Source organism: Natrix helvetica, assembly GCF_964273705.1.
Source record: "Natrix helvetica genome assembly, chromosome: 5".
Lineage (NCBI taxonomy): Eukaryota > Metazoa > Chordata > Lepidosauria > Squamata > Natricidae > Natrix > Natrix helvetica.
The window spans coordinates 62,767,536-62,788,922 of NC_138551.1; the positions used below are offsets into that span (position 1 = coordinate 62,767,536).

Sequence of the window (21,387 nt, forward strand, 5' to 3'; positions counted from 1 at the left end):
TTGTTTTTAAAGAACTTCCTGAAATAAACTAAGTCAGAAGCTGTTTTTAAAGAACTTCCTGAAATAAACTAAGTCAGAAGCAAGGACTTTGAGTAAATCCATGAATGAACATTGTTATTATAGCACAATTTTTCTTTGGCTGAATAATATGCTTCACAAGATGTTACTTGTAACTGCTTCACACAGGGAATTCCACTCAGAGCATCCTTTACGAAAAGTTATTCTAAACAAAATATATTTTTAAAATTACGGATCTATATAAATGCTTTAAAGCGACCCAAGATTTGAGATTGAAATCTGAAGGCAAGTCTCATGGATGGCTCCTGTCCCAGACTATTTCTTTACTACCAGAGAAGACTTAAGCAACATGGTACTCATAAATCAGCAGTGTGTCAGTAGGCATAGCCCTTGATGCCTTCAAATACCAACTTTTAAATGAAAGTAAAGGTATTATTTCGGCTTTGCCTCCTCTCTGGAGCAATATTCCCCAAAGGATCTATATGTCTTCCCCTCATCTGTACTGTATGTATTCTGTAAGTCTTTAAAAACTTGGCTTTGCTTGCCAGGCCTGAGGTTACAATGGTTGCTGAATTCCTGTCAGTTTTGGAGGAAGCTGTATTGTGTTATTCTAGATACTATCTTTTTATTTTATAGTTTATAAGTTTTAATATGTAAGCTTGATAGAGTCATTTGGTTTTGAGTGACCTTTAAATGTAATATACAGTATGGGGCATGTATGTGAGTGTGTGTGCATGTACATAAACACACATACAATATTAACTGTCTATTTTCGCTTCCGTTTGAGATCTTTATATGCTGCCATTCCATTGGAAATAGTGTTCTATCTAAGATTAGATCAGCACCAACTCTGTGGGTGTTAATAAAACCTGTCAAAATCTTATTATTTCTGGAAGACTTTGGGGACCCAAAAGTGGGGTTTCTGTCTTGCATGATGTGGGTGTCATTTAGAGTATGTGGCACTTACTGTGGGTGATGGATATTTCATTTTTCTACTGCATGGTTATTATAGAGTTAGGCAGCCTTATACATTTCTAAAATAATTATAAACAGACAGATCTATCTGCCTGCCTGCCTGCCTGCCTGCCTACCTACCTACCTACCTACATCTATCTATCTATATCTATCTATCTATCTATCTATCTATCTATCTATCTATCTATCTATCTATCTATCTATCATCTATCTACCTACCTACCTACCTACCTACCTACCTACCTACCTACCTACCTACCTACCTACCTACCTATCTATCTATCTATCTATCTATCTATCTATCTATCTATCTATCTATCTATCAAAATGCCTTGAGTGCCCACCTATGTCTTATGGGCATGCCTAGAAAATCAAACATATACAGTACTTCAGCCTTTGGCATATTTGGAAGTGCAACCATTAATCCCTAATAATAATTAAAATAAGCTGGAGGGGCAGGGCACATCTGGAAGAAAATGTTCATATCAGTCTGCATTTGGGTAGATGGCTGCTGTGACATATCACAACTGCTGTGGCAGTAATTCACTAAACATTATTTTCTCTCAAGAATGTTCTTTTGTCTGACATCTGCTCACCAACCCCTGGTGAAAACTTTATACTCTTCTGATAGTTACTTGGAATTCATTTCTATTTGCAGTGTATCTTACAAGGTCCTTGATGAAAGTAATGTAACATATTAGCTGCTGTACAGAGGTCATTAGCCAATAATCTTCTGGAAATGAAAATTGTTGGTTGTTTTAAGGCTAATATTTTAAAGGTCTGTGGGGATTCTCAATCATATTTCAGTAATATTTTAGTGAATTCAGCAAACTGTAAATCACAATCAGAAGAAATAATTAGGTTTTACACCTGATTGCTTAATCATGGCTGGTTAACAAATACATTTGCTATGCTAGTTTCCAGGCTATTAACCTTCTCCTCAATGATGTATTCTCTGCCTTGCTCCCCCAAAAACATATGTTAGCATATATGTATATATTTGTATATGGGTACTACACTAAATTATCAAGCAAATTAATGTTTGAGAAAATATGACTGGACAATCTTAGTTCCAAGTCAATTAAATCTCTGCAGCACAAGTTTGAAATTCTAGATGTTGCAACATGCACTCATTCTGTGACCTAAAAGGATATCAGAAGCAAGCACCTTTGGCACATATAGCAGGACAATTATACCATTGATTTATCACTGATTGGTTGTAGACCAATATTTTTTTAAAAAAGATTCTTGTCATCCCCCTTTCAGAAATGGGATTTATGAATGTTGCTGTTTCTAACTGCCTCCCCAACACAGTTAGGAGTAGAATATTTTGGAACATTATTAAATCACAGCTGCATGATGGTTAAATCAATATTGGCCACAGGAGGATCCAATTATAATTTAATACAGCATATGAATTTCATCACACTTTCTTGCTTTTCTTGCAAACAGATAATCTATTTTTTGGGGGGTTATTAAAAATCAAAAGCACTTCTTTGATAATTGCACACAATAACTTGCAGTCTTTGGGTTGCAAAATGATAATATAATCTGAAATGGTCTTATTTGCAATGTGTTGAAGAAATGAAGAGGGCCAGTGTTAGGAGATAAACTTGAACTGAATGTGATTTTAAAAAAAAAATTGCAGGAGAGCAAGGTAGTAGAACAGAGCTCATGTCTTTTCATTTCAGGTCAAAGTTCTAGAAAAATGCCTAAATAGAATTTCTAGTTAATGGCATAGGATAATTGCCTATATTACTTGTGAAGCTGGTTTTCTTCAGCAATGAGCTACCTTCTCTGGCATTGTGGCATTCTGCTGTGCTACTTCACCTGGCTCCCTGTTTTCTTATTCCTTTGGCAGTTGCATTTTCAGGCCTTGGCTTTACCACTTTTTACTTGGCTGGCAAGCTGCACTGCTTCACTGAAAAAGGTCGTGGGAAAAGCTGGCGGCTCTGTGCAGCAATTCTACCTCTGTATTGTGCCATGATGATTGCTCTATCACGCATGTGCGATTACAAGCATCACTGGCAAGGTGAGTCGTGGTAATCTCTGCCTTTTCTTAATTGTCCTTGCTCTTTCTGGAATATGATTTAGGCAGGCAGTGAGGAACAAGATCAAATGTGACTTGGTTTAGCATGTGGGAACTGCTTCATGGATCCTGAAACTTGCTAATTAAATCATTGAAAGAATATGAGATCAGATGAAAATAAAATGAGATGCTGGTGTGTTCTTACCTATAGATATGTAGAGTTCAGCACAGCCTCTTCGTGAAAGTAGGTTTTCACTCTTACCAGTGGGGCTTATTCCTAGATAACAGGCTTGCAGACAAAGAGATTCAGGTTGCTTCTTCTAATCTATGAAGACAATGTACTTTTACAGCAGATTTGAAATGATTTTTGGAACTTTTTTAACCATGTTGGGCAAAGGTTAAATGATATATAAATGACATCAAGTAGGGAATGTATTAAACTGTACTGTAAGTCCTAGACTTTTAAATATTTAACATGAAGAGGAAAAACTTAATGAAGCAGTTTTGAAGAGTTCTCAAAAAGATTTTTAGATCTTTAGAAGTCGAAAAGGAAGGAATTATCAGTGATATTTTATTTTATCCTTCAACAATGGGAGCATTACCTATATGAAATTCCACATGTGACAGCTCTGAATTAAATCCAGAAACTTATATTGTAATAATCAGAAGTTAGGGTGTCAAAATTATTAATTTATGTTAGGGCATGTTGTGGTTTACCAAGTCAACACGTCCTTCAGATGCATTTTAATTGCAATTCCCTGAATTCCAGGCCAGCATGGGCATTGTAGTCTTAACACAACTGCATAAGCAAGTTAAGAAAAGCTGTTAAAATGTACTGAGTAGCTAATGTGAGTTACAGGAAGAATAGCAAGCATAGCTCTAACTATTTTTGTGTTAGGCTTCACTGCAGATAACTATACATTGACTTGTATATTCAAGCTTCACTCGCACATTACAGAGATAATTAGTAAATATGGTAGTATTCTTGAATAAATTCTGGTAGCTATTGGCCCAGAGATATGTGAGACCATAAGATCAGGATACGAATGGGGGCATTTTTTTTATAGAGGGGGTTAATTATCAAGGATATCTATTTCTATTTCCGTACTTTAGTATGGCAAGCCTACCCAATGCCTTAGCGAACCTTATTTCTTTTGTTAGGTTGATCTAAAGCAAATCCAGGAGGCTCCAGAGTTTGTAACCAAGTGTTTGTAGACTGCTAGTTGTCCAGCACTTATATATTGGAAACTTTAGCAAACTTTAGAAAAGTCAATATGTAGGTATTATTATGCCCACAGATATTCAGTTTAAAAATAATATGGCTAGTCAGGTTTGCTGGATGAATTCATACTGAAGTATGGTTTTAAGAAATGTATTCCACCAAGAGGCACAATTATTCACATGATAAAATAAGTACTGTGCAATTACAATATCTAAATAGTGGAAATAGATTGCACCCAAGGAGACCACTATGTGTCCATTACAGCAGCATATGCTTGTCTTTGAAGTTGAAAGAGAGAGAACTGGAATAACTCAACTAGCTGCATTTTTTTTTCTGAGTGTGTATTAGGGGAGGAAGAAAGAGAATGTATTAATGGCATATTTTTCTGCAGATGATCTTAATGCTGATCCAAATGGGTCACATACTGAGCTAATAGTTGGAAAAAATCAATTCTACTCAGCATCCTTAAACTGCTTGTCTTCCTGCTGAAACTAGCCAGAAATGAAGCTGGCTTAAGAAATTGCTGTCTAGATTACCAACTTTGGCAGTGATGCTAAACAGGTGTTCTTTTTGGATAGTGTTACCCTGATTGGTTGATTCTCCTGCTTTCCATCTGTCTTCCACCTGTCCTTGTTTATGTTTATGTGTGACTAACTTTCTTAGCCATGGGTGGGTTTTCAAAAGTATATTGATTCTATTACTAGAAGACTCTACTTACCAAGGAATATAGAAGGGCATTGAATATTGCAAGTATACCAGATATTTGAAAAAGTAAAAAAAAGTATTGGAAGAACATCTGAAGGACAGTGAAGAAGTAGCACTGAAGTTAATACACCATTATTAAGGCTAATTGAATATTGGAGAGACTGGCCTACAAGAACGACCAAATGAATAGAAATTCCAAATCCAGTCGAAACATTTGGCTAACTATGCAACCAACCATAACAGGAATAATAACCAGTAGATGATGACACTGAAAAAATGACCTATGACTGGTTTTCACACTTACAACCTTTGCAGCATCCACAGAGTCACGTGATCAAAATGCAGATGCTTGGCAACTGGCATACATTTATGCCAATTGCACCGGAATCATCTTTGTAACCTTGCCAGTTGGCTTCCAACAAGCAAAGTCAATTGGGAAAGCCAGATTCACTACCACGATTTACAGCAACTGGAGTGATTCAATTAAGAACTGTGTGTGGGAAATATTGTAAAATGGTGCACAACTGCCTTATTTAGCAACTAATGTTTTGGATTTAATTGTAGTAATAAGTCAAGGATTACCAGTAGTTGATTGAACAATTACCGGCTATTTTAGGAGCTAAATTTTACAGAGAGATGCCTACACATCCAACATGTTGATCTGATTGTAATTTTCCAAATGGGAATAAAATTTGGATGTGCTAATGGAAATAATTATACATTTTCATCTTTGATTCACCATCATAAGTATCTCTAGAGATAAAGAGCAAAATCTTAAAAATCAGACAGAAAATGAAGTGTTTGTTGTTGTTGTTTTCCAATAATTTTGTAAAAGTCTTAAGCTTTAGGGAAATGATTTTTTTGTAGAAACTAATCTGTAAATGATTACAAGTATTAAATTAATTATAACTGCGGATAAACTGATGCAGATTAGATCTTGGGCACATATAGAACTTCTATTCATTGTTTGTGGTCTCCAGAGTCTCGCCTCAAATGATTTGCCAAATAGAAACAGCACAATTGTTGAGTTTAGGCAATGAAAAAGAAAAAAGAATGCACACACATGCAAGTTTTATTGGGCATCTTGGGTTAGTTGCTATCTTAATGTCCATTTTCTTTGGAACACTGCTACATGTTTCTGCAGTAGAGAATGGTATATTAAAATGGTGGCTAGGTAGCACTGAGAGAGAGAGCCAAGGTATAATATTTATTACAACAGTACAGTGCTTTGAATTCAACATAGTTCAAGCTATATCTCTCTGAAACAGCTGTGTGATTCAGGAAAAAGTATAGAGTGTATGTATACTGTATGTAGCTGGAGGGGAAGTAGCTGTTTAAGGAAGTTGACTACTGATGCAAACTTTACCTACACATTTGAATAAAAATAGGCTGTAGGAATAACAATGCATGTTGAACTCCCCTAAAGTATTTATTTTGGCCTGAGATTCTTGCCAATTTTCATTAACAATTTTTGGGAATGTTTGCCCCACATTTTAAGAAAACCTGCTACTTGTTCTGGATTTGCAATTTTCTTTTCTGCCTACATGTCAGGTGTTTTTCTGAAGGCATCATAAAAATAATCCTCAAGTTGGAAACCCCAAACTAATTTCAGAGCATTCCTAAGTTATTCTTTCAATAGTAATATATCTTTCTTTTCTTTTTCTTTCCTCACACCTAGATGCTTTTGTTGGAGGAGTCATTGGCCTTGTATTTGCTTACATTTGTTACAGACAGCATTACCCTCCTTTGGGCAACCTGGCTTGTCACAAACCATATGTCAGTCTGCTAATTCAGACATCAATGAAGAAAGAAGACACATCTACCACCGATAACGCTACCAGCCTTCCTCTAGAAGGGATAACAGAAGGTCCAGTATGACTAATACATATGCAGGATGGACTTTTAGCTCTTTCATACATTCCGCCAAATCCAAATGGTATCTTTGCATAATCAGTGTTTTTTAACAGCTGTGATTCTACCTTTCTTGCCTTTTTACTTTTACTGACCTTTTTCTTTGCACTCATGTGTGTCCTCTGTTGTTTTTTTCCCTTTTCTGTTTCCTATGTTCTTTCTTTCAAAAAAAAATTCCAATAAGAAGATTGCTCCAAGGAAGTGATTATTAGTTAAAGGGTTTAAGGCAGAACTGAAACTCTTGAAATATTGTTAACTATTACTAACCATTATTTATGAAGCGCCTTCATGGGTATATTTGCTTTGCAAATCATAGCACATTCATAACAGCCACATGAGGCTGAAAGAGAGTGACATATCCAGTCTTACTCCAGTGGACCAGATTGGCTCTTAAGGGTTATCAAAAGCCTTCTTCTAAGAACTAATAGATATTGTCATCTGTGACTGACTCTGTATTTACTTTTCTTAGAGACATTCAACATGTAAAAAAAGACAATTTTGTTTATCTCACCATTCTAAATGCAGTTACAGCTGCATGTTTATCTTACTCTGCTTATCTCCTACTGGTTTAAGCAAACAAACATATGGATATGGTGTGTGCATGCATGTGTGTGTGTGTGTGTGTATGTGTGTGTGTGTTAGTGTGTTTGAGGGGTGCATATAATGTTTTGCAAATCCATCGGGACTGGCTACAGTGAAATAAAAGTTTTCAACTTTCAGAAATGGGACAGCCGAAATATTCAGACATCCATCCTTCCTGACATAATTGACAGCACAATTATGCAAAGCTGCTGAAACTGTCAGCTGGCAATAACATGTACTGAAAAAAAATCATCTGGACACTCTGGAAAAATCCAATATTTTGTGTGTGCGTGTGCGTGCGTGCGTGTGCATGTGCGTGTCTCTCCTTTGAGCACATAGTCATTTAGTTTGGAGCTCAATGAGTTATTTTAAACTGACACTCTAGAGTCCTTTGGAACACAACAATCCTTCCCCAAATCCCTGGAGAAAGTGACTTAGTGAGCTACAGTCACACTTGCTTAATAGTTTCTGTTGCCTTGATAAATGTGTGGCAGTCGGTTTGGGAATGCTTAATGTTTCTTCTGCACAATATGCACTTAGTAAATTTGCTTGTTTCAAAATGTGTCTGCTACACCTGCAGTTTTTTTGCATCTTTCTTAAGCGCCGTATTTGTAAGGTTACTCTATGACAATATGTACATGCATGAAGGGCAATTATTTGATAGCATAGCTGCTAATATACATAGATCCCATTCTACCCACCTCTGTAGCAAAAATGAAACTTCTCAAATGGATTTTCCATCGTTCCTGAGTCCCCTTTGATTCAGAAACAATAATGCTAGTTTGCCTTAAAAGTTGGAAATCTGTCTCTTTATAATAAGAGAGGGATTGGATATGCTTTATTTCTGTACGGGGAAGAAAAGCACACTTCCATTTGATGAACCACCTTGTTACTTCACAGAAAATCACTAATCGATTAAAAAAAAAGGATTTGCATTCCTTTGAGTGATTTTGTACAACTTTCTTTCTTGGTTTTGGAACTTCTCTGCAACACTGGACATCAAAGTAAAATAGATATTGGAGTTAGGTATGCCCAGCTGGAGATCTTTGCCAAGATCAGAAAAATTGTGATCAACCCTTAATTTCTGACTGTGTGTTTGGAAGCTACCACCATCTTATTCAGCACTGCACTGAAGCAGAGAAGGGAAAAAATGATATAATTTTCAACTTTTAAGAAATATTTATATGGTACTATAGAAGAGGATATTATGTATTAAAATCTTCCAATGAATTAAACATTTCTTCTTCTTCTCTAACAGCTAGCTAGACTATTGGAAGCTCTTTTGATCAAGCCATTGCAACAGCTCTCTTAGTGTCTCATGGCCTGCATATTGTACATTTTCTGTGGATGTAACAAGCCTGTTTCTGTAAAATATAGCTTTTATTTTCTTTCCTTCTTTCTCCATCCCTCCCTTCTTTCTGTGATCTTTTCAATAAAAGTTGGAATAGATAAGCCCTTTTGAAATAAATCGATTGGACAATTAGTTTGTAAAAAGAAATCAAAGAAAAGCTGCTAAAACCATACACTTAAATCACATAGTATATTAAAAAGTAATTTTTTTGGGGGGGACATGCCGTTTGTAAGGGCAAGAATTTTGGGTGTTTGTGTATCTCACAAATATTGGATAAGGGGTGATCCTAAATATCAGAATATATAGGCAATGGGATAAATTACAAATAGATATAACACCAGCATAATATCAGGATTATTTGCCTTTATTCAATAAATATGCAAAGGCATAAATTTTGCCTATCTACGTAGTTTGAAAAGATTTTCAGTAGTTGTCCCTAATGGCCAGATAGCTACATATTCTGTAAATCACTTGCATATTCTGTATACATTTCCAGAGTGGGACATTAGGAGTTCTATTAAAAAGGTGCTCAACATTTTTTATTGGGATATCTTCTGTGCTTCAGTGAAACACTGAAAATTGTTCAGTGTGATGCATGGAAAGTAGCAGAATAGAGTTGTGATAACTCTATGGCTTTACTCATTTTTGGCTGTCACTGCAGAATCTCCAAAGCCTTTGCAGCGAGGAGCCATAACTGTGAATGTAGCTAGTGTTGTCTTGGGTTTCAGTTTTACCTGGAAGCTCATCTGTTCATGTGCTTTCAGGTATTTCAATGTGATTAGTTGAACAGGTGCAGGGTTTTATCCCAAGGTCATGCTTTCCCTTATCAATGCTTATTTCCTTTCTGAATGGCTGTAATATTGATGTGATGCTATTCCTACTATTTGTGCTCACCTATTTTTAGAATACAACTAGACACTCTTTATTTTCTATCAAGGATATTTTTTGACGAAGCTCTCAAATCTACAGTAAGAGTTTGGGTGCTATTAAGAAAACATACCTGATGAAAATAAATGGATGGTTTAAGCCAGATGAATACCTCATGGTAACCTTCTCAAAAGTCACCTTTTCTCATAGGTACCTTTACACTATCACACTTCTTAAAGCCTTAGACACACCTCTCTTCAATATCAATGTACTTGCAAGCAAACAAAACAAGTTACGTGTCTTAAATGGGAGGACTCTGGATAAAACCAACTTTTTAGCCTCTTCTGTGATTTATTTATTTCTCTGACCAACTCACTTCTTTGAATAATAATTATTATTCAGACAGAACAGAAAAACTTGAGTCCTCTTCTTGAGAGAGCCCTTGTCAAAAAGAACATTCCAATATACAGCAGGCAACGTTTCAAAGAAATATTAATCCCTCCATCTTGCTGGTCCAATACATAAGGTCCTATTACATATGTTTCCAGTTCAAAAGTAAGAAAAATAAAAATACTTCAGTTGTGACCCTCTGTCTAATACAAAAATGTGCCAAACTTGCAACCCACAAACCAGATGCAGCACACGCCGGCCACACCCACCCGCGGTTTAGTGAAGGGGAAAAAAAGTTGCGGTACATTTAACAGGAGTTGGACACCCCTGGTCTACTATATAGAAATTAGAGCTTTCATCATGTTTTCAAACTAATTTTGTTCTTCCCTCCCTCTCTGGCTGATCGTATGTACACATATACACATACATTATGGCAATGTTGTTATTCTGTAGAGTAGCTTTTATGTGCAGGTTTGTTGATTTGTTGATTTATTGCTTATTTTTTCCCCACCTAGTCATGAGCTCTTTTCTGAATAAAATTGCCTTCACAATTTTCTATCTTTATATGGATATTTGAAGCTTCTTATTGAGGTGTATGTGCACTTCTGGTATTATCATGTCATACTGCCTACTTCTTCAAGGTTTTCCTTCAAAATACTGTATAGTTATAATCTTGCAAAAAAAAAAAAAAAAAAAAAAAGGAGGGGGGATTGGTACAGTATGCTGCCAGTTCTTTCTTTTAGCCTCAGCAGCCTCCATACATTTACTTTGAATGTGGTTAGAAAATGTATTAACAGATAATTTTCACTAATAAAATCTCAGCATCTGATATTCAGTGCTATAAAAATATATACTGTGTTTGGTAAATAGTTGAAGGGGTTTTGCAATACAGCAAAAGAATAAAACGCCTTTTTATGGTTAAATGGAAGCAATTACTCTGAATGTAAGAAAAATATATAACTTGTAAATGTGTTGATTCTAATATAATTAAACCTTACACCAGATGTAATGATGTAAAACTGATCGAAGGCTTTGGGGAAGCTGCAATTATTGGCTCAGGTTAGTATTGGAAGAAAGTATTGGTAGGGGGTCTATGCCTATACTTTTGTGGTCTTAATGTGAAAGAAATGTAAATGCTGTAATCCAACAATAAAAACAACATGAATGTAGGACTTTTACTTCATTGCATTGTAATTTGTACTTTTTTTTGTTAACATGCAGTACGGATGTCTGCTGGACATCATGGTCAGGATTATATCAATGTTTTCTCCTTGCCACCATATATAGCAATTAGGTTTCACAACCTGGAACTCCGGTGTCAGTAATGTTGCAGTGTTACAGAAGACATGCTTCAGGCAGATTGGGAGAGAGACTGTGAATTCACAGGAAAGCCAAACTTTTAATAATAAGCACAAAATGTGGAAATTTAATTGAGTGTGTATTTAATTTTCCTCCAACAACGTGCTACAGGTAGTCCTTGACATATGAGTGCAATTGAGTCCAAAATTTCTGTTGTTAAGTGAGACATTTGTTAAGTGAGTTTTGCCTCATTTTACCACTTTTCTTGCCACAGTTGTTAAGTGAATCACCACCATTGCAGTAACAAAGTTGTTAAGAGAATCTGGCTTCCACACTGAAGGTCCAAAAAGTGTTCGCATGACCATGGGATATTGCAACCGTCATAAATGTGAGTCAGTTGCCAAGCCAATCTGAATTTTGATCATGTGAACATGAGGATTCTGCAACTGTTGTAAGAGTGAAAAATGGTCATAAGCCCTTTAACTTTGAGCAGTCACTTAATGAACGTTTGTAAGTCAAGGACTATGTGAATAAGTAGGAAAGGGAAAAACAACTTTGAAATATGGGAAGAAAAGTGCCCATTGTAACAACTTGTCTGAAATGGTATAGGTTTCCTGCCTTGGCCAAGGGGGTTGGACTAGAAGATCTCCAAGGTCCCTTTCAATTGTTCTGTTCTAGTCTAATCTAATCTAGTCTAGTCAGCCTAGTCTAAATCTAGCTGGACTTTAAATAAGGTGGTTTAGATGTCTCTGACAGGCTCAATTTATTGGCTTAAATGTGACAGTGAAATAGTTCTTCTCTACTAATATCAAAAATTATCTGCTGATGTTCCCTGCCTCCAAACAAAAGCAACATTCTTCCATCACATTTTTAGGCTCCAGTCTTTAAATCAGATCTTGTACTCCATTCATTGATACGATCTCAGAAGCAATTAGTGACTTTTGGCTTGTATTGTATGGAAATTCTAGTGCAATAATGATGGTTAAATAGAGAAGGTATAATACTATATCTGATGCCCAAAACAACTAGTAATTTTATAAATCAGAGTGCTTCAGAGAAAAACATTCTCATCTGACGTTATGTTAGTATTAAAATTCAAGGGAGCCAATAGATTTTACCCCAATATTAAACACAATTTCTTTACTCAGCAGGTACATTTACTCAGCAGCTTAAATCTGTTTACATGGCAGTGAAACATAAGTTAGAGCAGAAAGATGTCAGTCTCGATGTGTGTTGTGTTATTTTGTCTTTTTGTTGAAAAGTGAATTACAGTGCAATTTTGTGAATACAAAGAAGTTGAAAATTATGTTTACACTGCTTTGGTATGATGTGTCTGTTCACAGGCATAGAAATTTGTCAGAAAAGATCACCTTCTGTTCACCCACCACCTACTATAAGTACATTTTCAGGTCATTTATCCCCTTCCTTTTTTCTAGCTCTTAATGCATTATAATACTTCAATAAAGAAAATCACTTCGTTTTTATTATTACCACCCAGCTATATACACTAAGCTACTTATTTTCATGCACACACAAAAAAGTGCTACTCAGTACTGCCAAACAGCTTTTGGGGACTCACACTATTGATTTATTTTGTGGTTTCTTTTATGTTTCTAGCCCATCTTTTTTCTGAACTCTCAAGGCAACATGCACAGTGGCCTTTCCATATTTTATCCCAATAGTCACACTGCGAGATTGGTTGGGTCAAGAGAGATACTCAGTAAACTGCATGGCTGAGGAGAAACTTTTTAACACCTTAATTGTAATTTCCAGTTTGTAGTAATCAACCTCTGTAGTATTTAATCAGGATGCAAGTTATTAGTGAGATCTTATTTTCTGACATCACTGACACTCGTATTTGGGGGGAAATATAGTAACCTATATAGAAGGCAAATATTTCAACACCTCTCTCGCCATTCCTTACTCCCACCAAGCCATAACTTTCAATAATAAGTGTCCTGAAGTACCACTTTCTTTTACATAGTGTGATACTGATCCATACAAATAGCATTGACAAGTGGTGGCAAGTAGAAAGAAGGGATGAAAGCATACATCATTTCGGAGCATCACTAGAGGTCACAATTCTCTTGAAGTACCCATTTCTGTTCAGTTTTGGGGTCACTTCAGTTGCTGAAGACCTCTTTCCATCTCTTACTTGGTTACGATGCCAACAGGTAGGTGGTTGTGATTACACATAAGGAAAAGAGGTGAGTGGATATGAAGTGGGGGATTTATGAGCCCAGGTGAGTATAAATAACTAAGCTCTCGGTACACATAAATTGGATCACAAATAAAGTGAACTACTTTCAACAGTTTTTTTATTTCCTGGGGCGGCAGGCCTTTGATATATTTCTAAGCTAATCTTTGAAAGGGTCAGAGTTTAAAGAAATTAAACTGCAAGACAAAAACTAAGAAAAAACCTGAGGTTAAAAAGAAAAATATACTAGGAAGGAAGAGAAGAAATAAGAACTTGGACCAGGCACTGAACATATGAGCATCCTGAGCATCAGGTTCAGTTTTCTTAGTATTTATCCACCCAGACTTTGGTAGATAAAGGAAGAGCAATGGGAAACCCACAGAATCATAGAATTAAAAGGTTGGAAGTGGATCACCATTAGTAAAACTTTCTGTCTACTGCAAGAATCCATTGGTGCAATTATCTATCTGATGTATCCTGAGACAGTCTTACATTTAAAAATTGTTCTTAATGTGTAACCAAAATCTATTTCCTTGCAATTTAAATTCATTGTTTCTTTCTATAATTTCAGAACATTATAAATAGTTTTTCTCCATCTTCTACATAATACCTCTTGAGAATATGGGTACTGTATCTAATCACAATGTTCTTTTCTCCAGGTTTAACATACAATACAATTAATATACAATACCTCCAATTGAAGTTTTCCCTTAAAATCTTCGTTGCTTTCTACTGGACATATCTTAGTCTGTCAATGTCCTTCTGAAATCTGATGCCAAGAGCTGAATACATTATTCTAGATTAAGTATGATGAATAGAAAGGAATGAAGCAATAGAAAATACAATCATTCTCTTGTTTGTGTCACTTTACTGTTGATGTAGCCTAGAACTGCATTTCTTACACTGTTAACAGAATCCAATAAGAAGGACCAGATATAAGCAATAAATTGATCTCCCATGGTAATCTTTGCATTAATGTAAAACTTCCAGTACAGTTGTTCAATAAGGAATTCACTTATGATTTGTGCTACCAACATAAAGTGTATTGGTTCATGACTCCCCCCCCCCCCCAAGCACACACACTGAATAATGGAACTAATTTTATCAAGACTTGACTTTCCATAAAGATCCTCTGTAAAATAAATTTTGCTATTTTGAAGGCTAAGGAGCAAGTCATTAAATACTGATACAATACTACTTGTACTTAATAGCTGATTTGTTACCATTTGGTTAGGGCAGTGTTTCTCAACCTTGGTGACTGTAAGTCCAGTGGACTTCAACTCCCAGAATTCTCCCAGGATTCTGAGAGTTGAAGTCCACAGGACTTAAAATCGCCAAGGTTGAGAAACACTGGGTTAGGGCCACTCTACAATAGGTGAGAGCACAGAGCACTATTACCTTCCCACCAAAGTGGTACCTTATCTACTCATAGCTTTCTTATATTGCTTTAATTGAAAACATTGGCATGAAACAGTGATTGTATAACTTGTGTCATATTTGCTAACCAAATGAATCTTTGTTTAGCATAACTCTGTTGTTTGGAACAGTTGTTTTAGAGATAAAGTAAAAACCATAACAAGTAAATACATTAGAGTTGAAAAAATACCAAAATCCAATAAAAGAGGGGAAGATCATTTCTGAGGAAAAATTTTCTGACAGTTAGAACAATTAATCAGTGGAACAGCTGCCTCCAGAAGTTGTGAATGCCCCAACACTGGAAGTCTTTAAGAAGATGTTGGAGAGCCATTTGTCTGAAACGGTATAGGGTTTCCTGCCCAGGCAGGGGGTTGGACTAGAAGACCTCCAAGGTCCCTTCCAATTCTGTTATTGTATTGTATTTGTGTGCTAGTCATTGACAACTGCAGTGGGCGGTGCTCATCTCCTTTTAAGGCCATTGAGCCAGCACTATCGGAAGACATTTCCATGGTCATCTGGCCAGTGTGATGTCACAGAGCACTATTACCTTCCCACCAAAGTGGTACCTTATCTACTCACATGTGCATGCTTTCAAACTGCTAGGCTGGCAGGAGTTAGAGCTGGGGCAAGGACAGGAGTTCATCCCATCACATGGTGCCTGGGACTCAAAGCTGGGCGTACTGCTTTCCAGATGATAAGCGCAATGTCTTAGCTGCTGAGCCACTCTGCTGCCCTGATGAATAGAGGTAAAGCAGATAAATATAGCTGCCTTCCTTTTAGCTGGGATTTGTTTGTTTGTTTGTTTGCTTTGTACAATAAGAATGTGGCTTGCCATTGTCGTCTTCTAGGACTTTTTAAAATACATTTCTCAGCTAATAGGTATTACTGATGGCATTCCATTTGAGAATTAACTAGGTTGTACCTTGTTTAGTTTTCTTTTTAGCTCAGTCAAAGTCATATAGATACTTCCAGTAGCTAGGTTTTACTAAAAGATATAATAGTTATACACAAGTTGAAGTCTTATTCTTAATGGATGTTTCTACGTATTTCCCTAGGACATCTTGTCAAGATATATGGTTAGTGTTACACACCTCAATACTTTCTTACATTATTGCAGTCATTAACCAGCACAAGAGAATTGACACACCTCAATAAAGTTTTACTAACCTTGAAGTTGCCCTGTAATCTGTTGCTTTCCAGAAGTGCTGAAACTATCTCAAGAGTCTTACAAACAGAACAATGTTCTTCAGAGACTGTTGAAAGATGACCTTGGTGGTGATATAGAAGCTCCATTACTAAAATGACAAGATGAGAAACATATATTAAATCCAGTAAAGCACAAAATACATGCAGAAGATGTTCAGACAATTCACAGGTATGTAAAAGGGGAGAAGTGGTATAGCATAATCAGACTGCAAGATTCTGTACTATACTAATTCTTAATACAAGTAGTTATAACTTTCATGTGATGTTCATTTCCTAGTCTGGTCTACCCTAACTCATGGGGTTGACAGTCACTGATAAAGGCACCAAGATGTAGAAAACTATCTCTTCAACAATCTCTTTACCCAATTCCAATAAATTATAATCTCCATTCCTTGGGTTTTTTCCTGTGGATAATAATGTTTTTCCTGTTAATGACCTTGTGTACTAAGCAATTTAAAGAAATCTTTCTGAGAGTTATTTCTGACATTACCTTTAGCAAGGTCTTCCAGCATCTATCACAATTTCTTCTATTAAAGAAATTGTGAACTGTATTTTAGGATAAATTGTGTATAAAATCTTAGGAAAAATTATAGACAACAAGTAGATTTGGATCTTAAGAAATCATCTTTCTTTTTTATCCTTAGACCAGAATGACTATCTAACAAATTAATAAGACAAAATTAGTATCATTTATGCAGATCCACACATCTAACAATCCTTACTTAGAGCTGGCTTCCATTTCTTTTTTCAAGGTGAAATAGCATGTATTATTTTAACTACAGTGCTCTCTTCTGTTTATGATAGACAGCCAGAATGATACCCACGTACATATAAAAAAAGCTTTGACCACCTTGGCAGAATATCAGTATTGTAGAAATATTGGAAAACAAATAGAATGACACCAAGAACCTTTAATGTAGAATGATTAAGATCAGAGAATGCTAGTTATAAGATGGCAAATTTGAAAACTGAATTAACAAGTAAAATAGAAATGAATTCTTGAAGATCAGGGAAGTGAAAACTTGCTGCAGTGTGATATTTGCTAGCAGATCTCAGTTATAAACTGTTAAACCAGAACTTCATTTTGATTACTTTGTAGTTTGTTCAGAAGCTCTTTTTTCATGGCATTGAATGTATTTCAGTGCTAGTGAAATAACTGGGTTGAAAAGCAAAAGCTAAAAGATGCTACTCCCTGGGGAGAATAGGAAAAATATTTCTAATTCTTATATAGATTTAATAATTTCCTTTCTTGAGTTTTATAACTGCATGGAATAAGTGACCTTATGTAAGAAGGATGCTGGTAGAGTTTTTTTTCTACGTACACATTAGCAGAATGTGTAATAATCAAGTTAAAACTGTGGCTGCACCTTGTTCCCTTTGGATAATAAAGCTCAAGTAGCTTGGGAAAGAAATATCTCTATGAACATATGTCCCAGCTTTTGTAAATCATCCTCGTTGAGAAAATATTTGCTTACTGGAGAATTTAGCACCAATAATTTATTATTTTGTTCCCAAGAGTCTTGCCAGCTATATTGTGTAAACAAAAAATATTTCTTCCCACAGATGTTTCAACTCTATCACAATTTTCTTTCTTCAATATTATTTCAGCTTTGCACCATAAAGATTAGCGTATATTATTATAGTATTTTACACAATGGAGAAATGATGCACTAAAGTTTTAAACTAGAAAATGCCAAACTAAAAGATACAGAAAATTGGCTTAAATAATCATTACAACTATTTATCTTATATTCTTATAAAAGAAAACATTATAGCAGCTTAACCTAATCTTATTACTATTAAGTAATAATAGTTCTTTGCTCTATCAAGTTACACCCTGGTAGTCTCCCATTTGGACTATTGTAATTCACCCTACATGGAACTGTCCTTGAAAAGTATTTGGAAAGTTTGGTTGGTATAGAATATGGCAACCCGAGCAATTTGGATCACCCAGGGATGGCAACACTTCTGCTGCACGACCTGCATTCGGTGTCTGTTTGCTTTTTGATTCAATTCAAGGTATTGTTTATGAACTTATGACATGGTTTTAAAACATATTTGTCCCCATTACATGAGCCCAGCCTACCCAGTAAGGTAGGGAGGATATGTTGAGGACTCTGTCAGTTAAGGACTTTGAACTGGTTAGGTCAAGAAAGAGAGTCTTCTGTGCCACTAACTCCATCCTTGGAACATTCTTTCTCCAGATGCAAGGTGGACCACCACTCTCCTGCTTTTTGGAAATATCTAAAGTCAGTGCAATGCCATCTTGCTTGGGGCCCACAAAGGACCATGTCCTTGCCTTTTAACTTTGAATTTTAACTTTTCTTTTCCTCCTAATTTTACATACAGATGTTTTGTTTTTAAATTTTTACTTGTAAACCACCCAAGTCTCTTTTTGAAAGAGTTGGATACTTTCTAAATTTGAAATACACCTAAAATAAACTTTGTCTTGTCTTGTAATTATTCTTTTATATAAATCACCAAGATAAGCAATAACTAGCAATATGGAGAAAAGATAAAGGCATTCCCTAGGAAGCATAAGCAGAATGTTTACCATACAAGTTGATTAATAACTTCTGGATACAGTAGACAAAACTATCTGAGCATAATGTAGACATACAGTAGATTCTGAATTGGTTGAATGCATTCTACTTCGGGAAAACAATTTAATAAGTAATAATTTTTGAAACAATTCAGTTTCCTTAGTTCGTATCCTTTCAAATGAGACTATACTGGGAACTGAATGATATGAATTAATGAGTCTCAAATGCCTTTAATATATAGTTGATTTATAATGGAATAATGCCCGTCTTTTCTCAACATCTAAGGTATGCCTAGAGGAGGTGATTTTTTTAAAATGGACAAGATATATTCCAAAATGTTAACCAATCATCCTTTGATTGGTCAAGTATTTATGTTATTCCCTATTTAGGTACTCTAAGTCAATCAGTACATCTTAAGAAGATACTTTTTCAATATTTTTTTTGCAATGTTGCCTTATTTAGTTACTTGTTTTTAAAGTGGTATAGAAATCACTAGTGTTGGAGGTAGTAGATTGTCTGGTACCTTTTATGTAGCAATTTAAAAAGATAGACAAAATTAAAATAAGTAGTTCTTGGCTTAAACCATTAGTTTAGTGACTGTTCAAAGTTACAACAGCACTGAAAACAGTGACTTACAACTGATCCTCACACTTACAACCTTTACAACATTCTCATAGTCATATAATCAGATTTGGGTGCTTGGCAACTAGCCTGCATTTATAATGGTTGTGGCATCCCGGGATTATGGGATCGCCATTTGCATCCTTCCCAAAAGGTTCCCAACATGCAACATTAATGGGAAAAGCAACATACGCTTAGCAACTGTTAACAATTGCAGTGATTCATTTAATGATCATTGCAAAAAAATGTTGTAACATTGAGTAGAAGTCACTTAATAACTGCCTTGCTTGGCAATGGAAATTCTAGTCTCACTTGTGGGCATAAGTCGAGGTCTACCTATATCCGTGATGGCGAACCTATGGCACATGTTCCAGAGGTGGCAGGTGAGCAGTCGGTCCACTTCAGCTGTGCTGCGTATGCGCTGGCCAGCTGGCCTTCAGTTCTCTTCAGGTCTCTTCTTGCTTTTGAATGGCTAGGTTGGCAGGAGCTGAGGAAAGGATGGGAGCTCGCCCCATTGCATGGAGCTCAGGTCCCGAATCTGGACTGTCAGATTTCCAACAAACAAACCCAATGTCTTAAGCACTGAGCCACTGTGCTGTCCAAAAATAAGATGCATGCAGGGGCCATACATGTATGCGCTGGGGCTGGGTACATGCGCAGGAGTGCATGCACAATGCATTTTAAGGTTTTGGGCATGAATGTGTGTGCACATTTGTGCGCGCACACACTTTGGGCACTCAGTCCATAAAGGTTAGCCATCACTGACCTATATTACAGATTGGAGTAAGGAAAGCAAATTATTGCTGGTCTGTTAATTTATCTGTTAAATTATGCTAGGTAGTAGATAGCTTTGCTCAGTGAAAAGATTGTATTTATATACGTACGTGTGTATACATACATACATACATACATACATACATACATACATAGACTCCCTGATACATGTGTGTGACCACACACACACACACACACACACACACACACACACACACTAGTTTGGAGTGTAAAAAGTGAATCTGGTAATTGCATAACAAATTAAAGATAAGCTTTATTGAAGAAATGATGTGGTGATAGGAAAGTCTGAGTTATTTAAGTGTAGCTACATTTAGAAGCCAGTTGCGGCTTTTCCTCCAATCTGAAGACAAAGTCAACCAAGTAAGAAATTGAACTGCAGAGGTTAAAGGCAAATGAGAACTAATCTAAGAAGGTAAGACTGATGACAGCCCTTTGTGTATCTATCTACCTAGGAGACATGTTACAAAGTGACTTGCAAAATAAGACTTTTAAATCAGGAAAGGAATGTTCTTCTGTTAATTACCTCCACATATTTTGCCCTCATTGTCAGTAGCTTTACATCTGTAGAAAGCCGGTGCATACAAAGTTGAATCCCGACAAATTATCCATCTAAAACTAATCCAGTGCCAAGTTGATTTACATTGGACTAACCAGCACCACATAAATTATTAATTTTGTTATTAGTTTATCCATCTATGCATGGAATGCTAGAAAGAAATGATGCAAATAGGCTCTGGACCTTATCCATTAATAGAATAATTCCCTCAAAGTTGAATGCTCTGGAGCAACAATATAGTTTATGTAATGTTTATATTGGGGAGCTAATGGCAAAAGTCTAAATGGATCAGATATAGCTGATGGTTTCACCAAAGAGAAATGCTGAAAAAAAATCCTATTCCTATGAGAAAGGCAATTGGCCAATGGCTCATAACAATAGTAACTACTTTACACTAAATCCCCTCTCTCCTGGTGACATGCCCAAATCAGAATTATTATTAAGAGAAGAATTCCCTGAAACAAATGTTCTGGATGCCTTCTCTATCTTGTTTACTTATACACCTCCGTTTTATTATATTTTTAATGAATCATCCTCCTGGTGGGTTATTGGAGATTTGAACATTTGCAACAGCACTCTAAACCTTATATTAGTTCATGTAATTAAAGTGTGTCTCAATAGGGGTATAAATTATCTTTTTTCCCGAACTTGTTGATATAGCTGTATTTGCTTTTTGTTGCGTATTTTGTACATTATGTAGAAGA

General features: G+C 36.0%; 1 protein-coding gene across 3 annotated transcripts in view; it reads left to right on the forward strand.

The window, feature by feature from the left end:
* PLPP4 (phospholipid phosphatase 4) overlaps window positions 1-21,387 on the forward strand; it is a 187,523-nt gene that overhangs the window by 114,617 nt on the left and 51,519 nt on the right. For 2 of the 3 annotated variants that reach the window (XM_081955958.1, XM_081955960.1), the window contains exons 6-7: window positions 2,855-3,025; window positions 6,628-6,816. In XM_081955958.1, the coding sequence (XP_081812084.1) occupies window positions 2,855-3,025; window positions 6,628-6,816 (360 nt within the window). Of the gene's footprint in view, window positions 1-2,854; window positions 3,026-6,627; window positions 11,256-21,387 lie in introns of those variants that run through there. The other variant, XM_081955959.1, reaches the window with a different exon arrangement.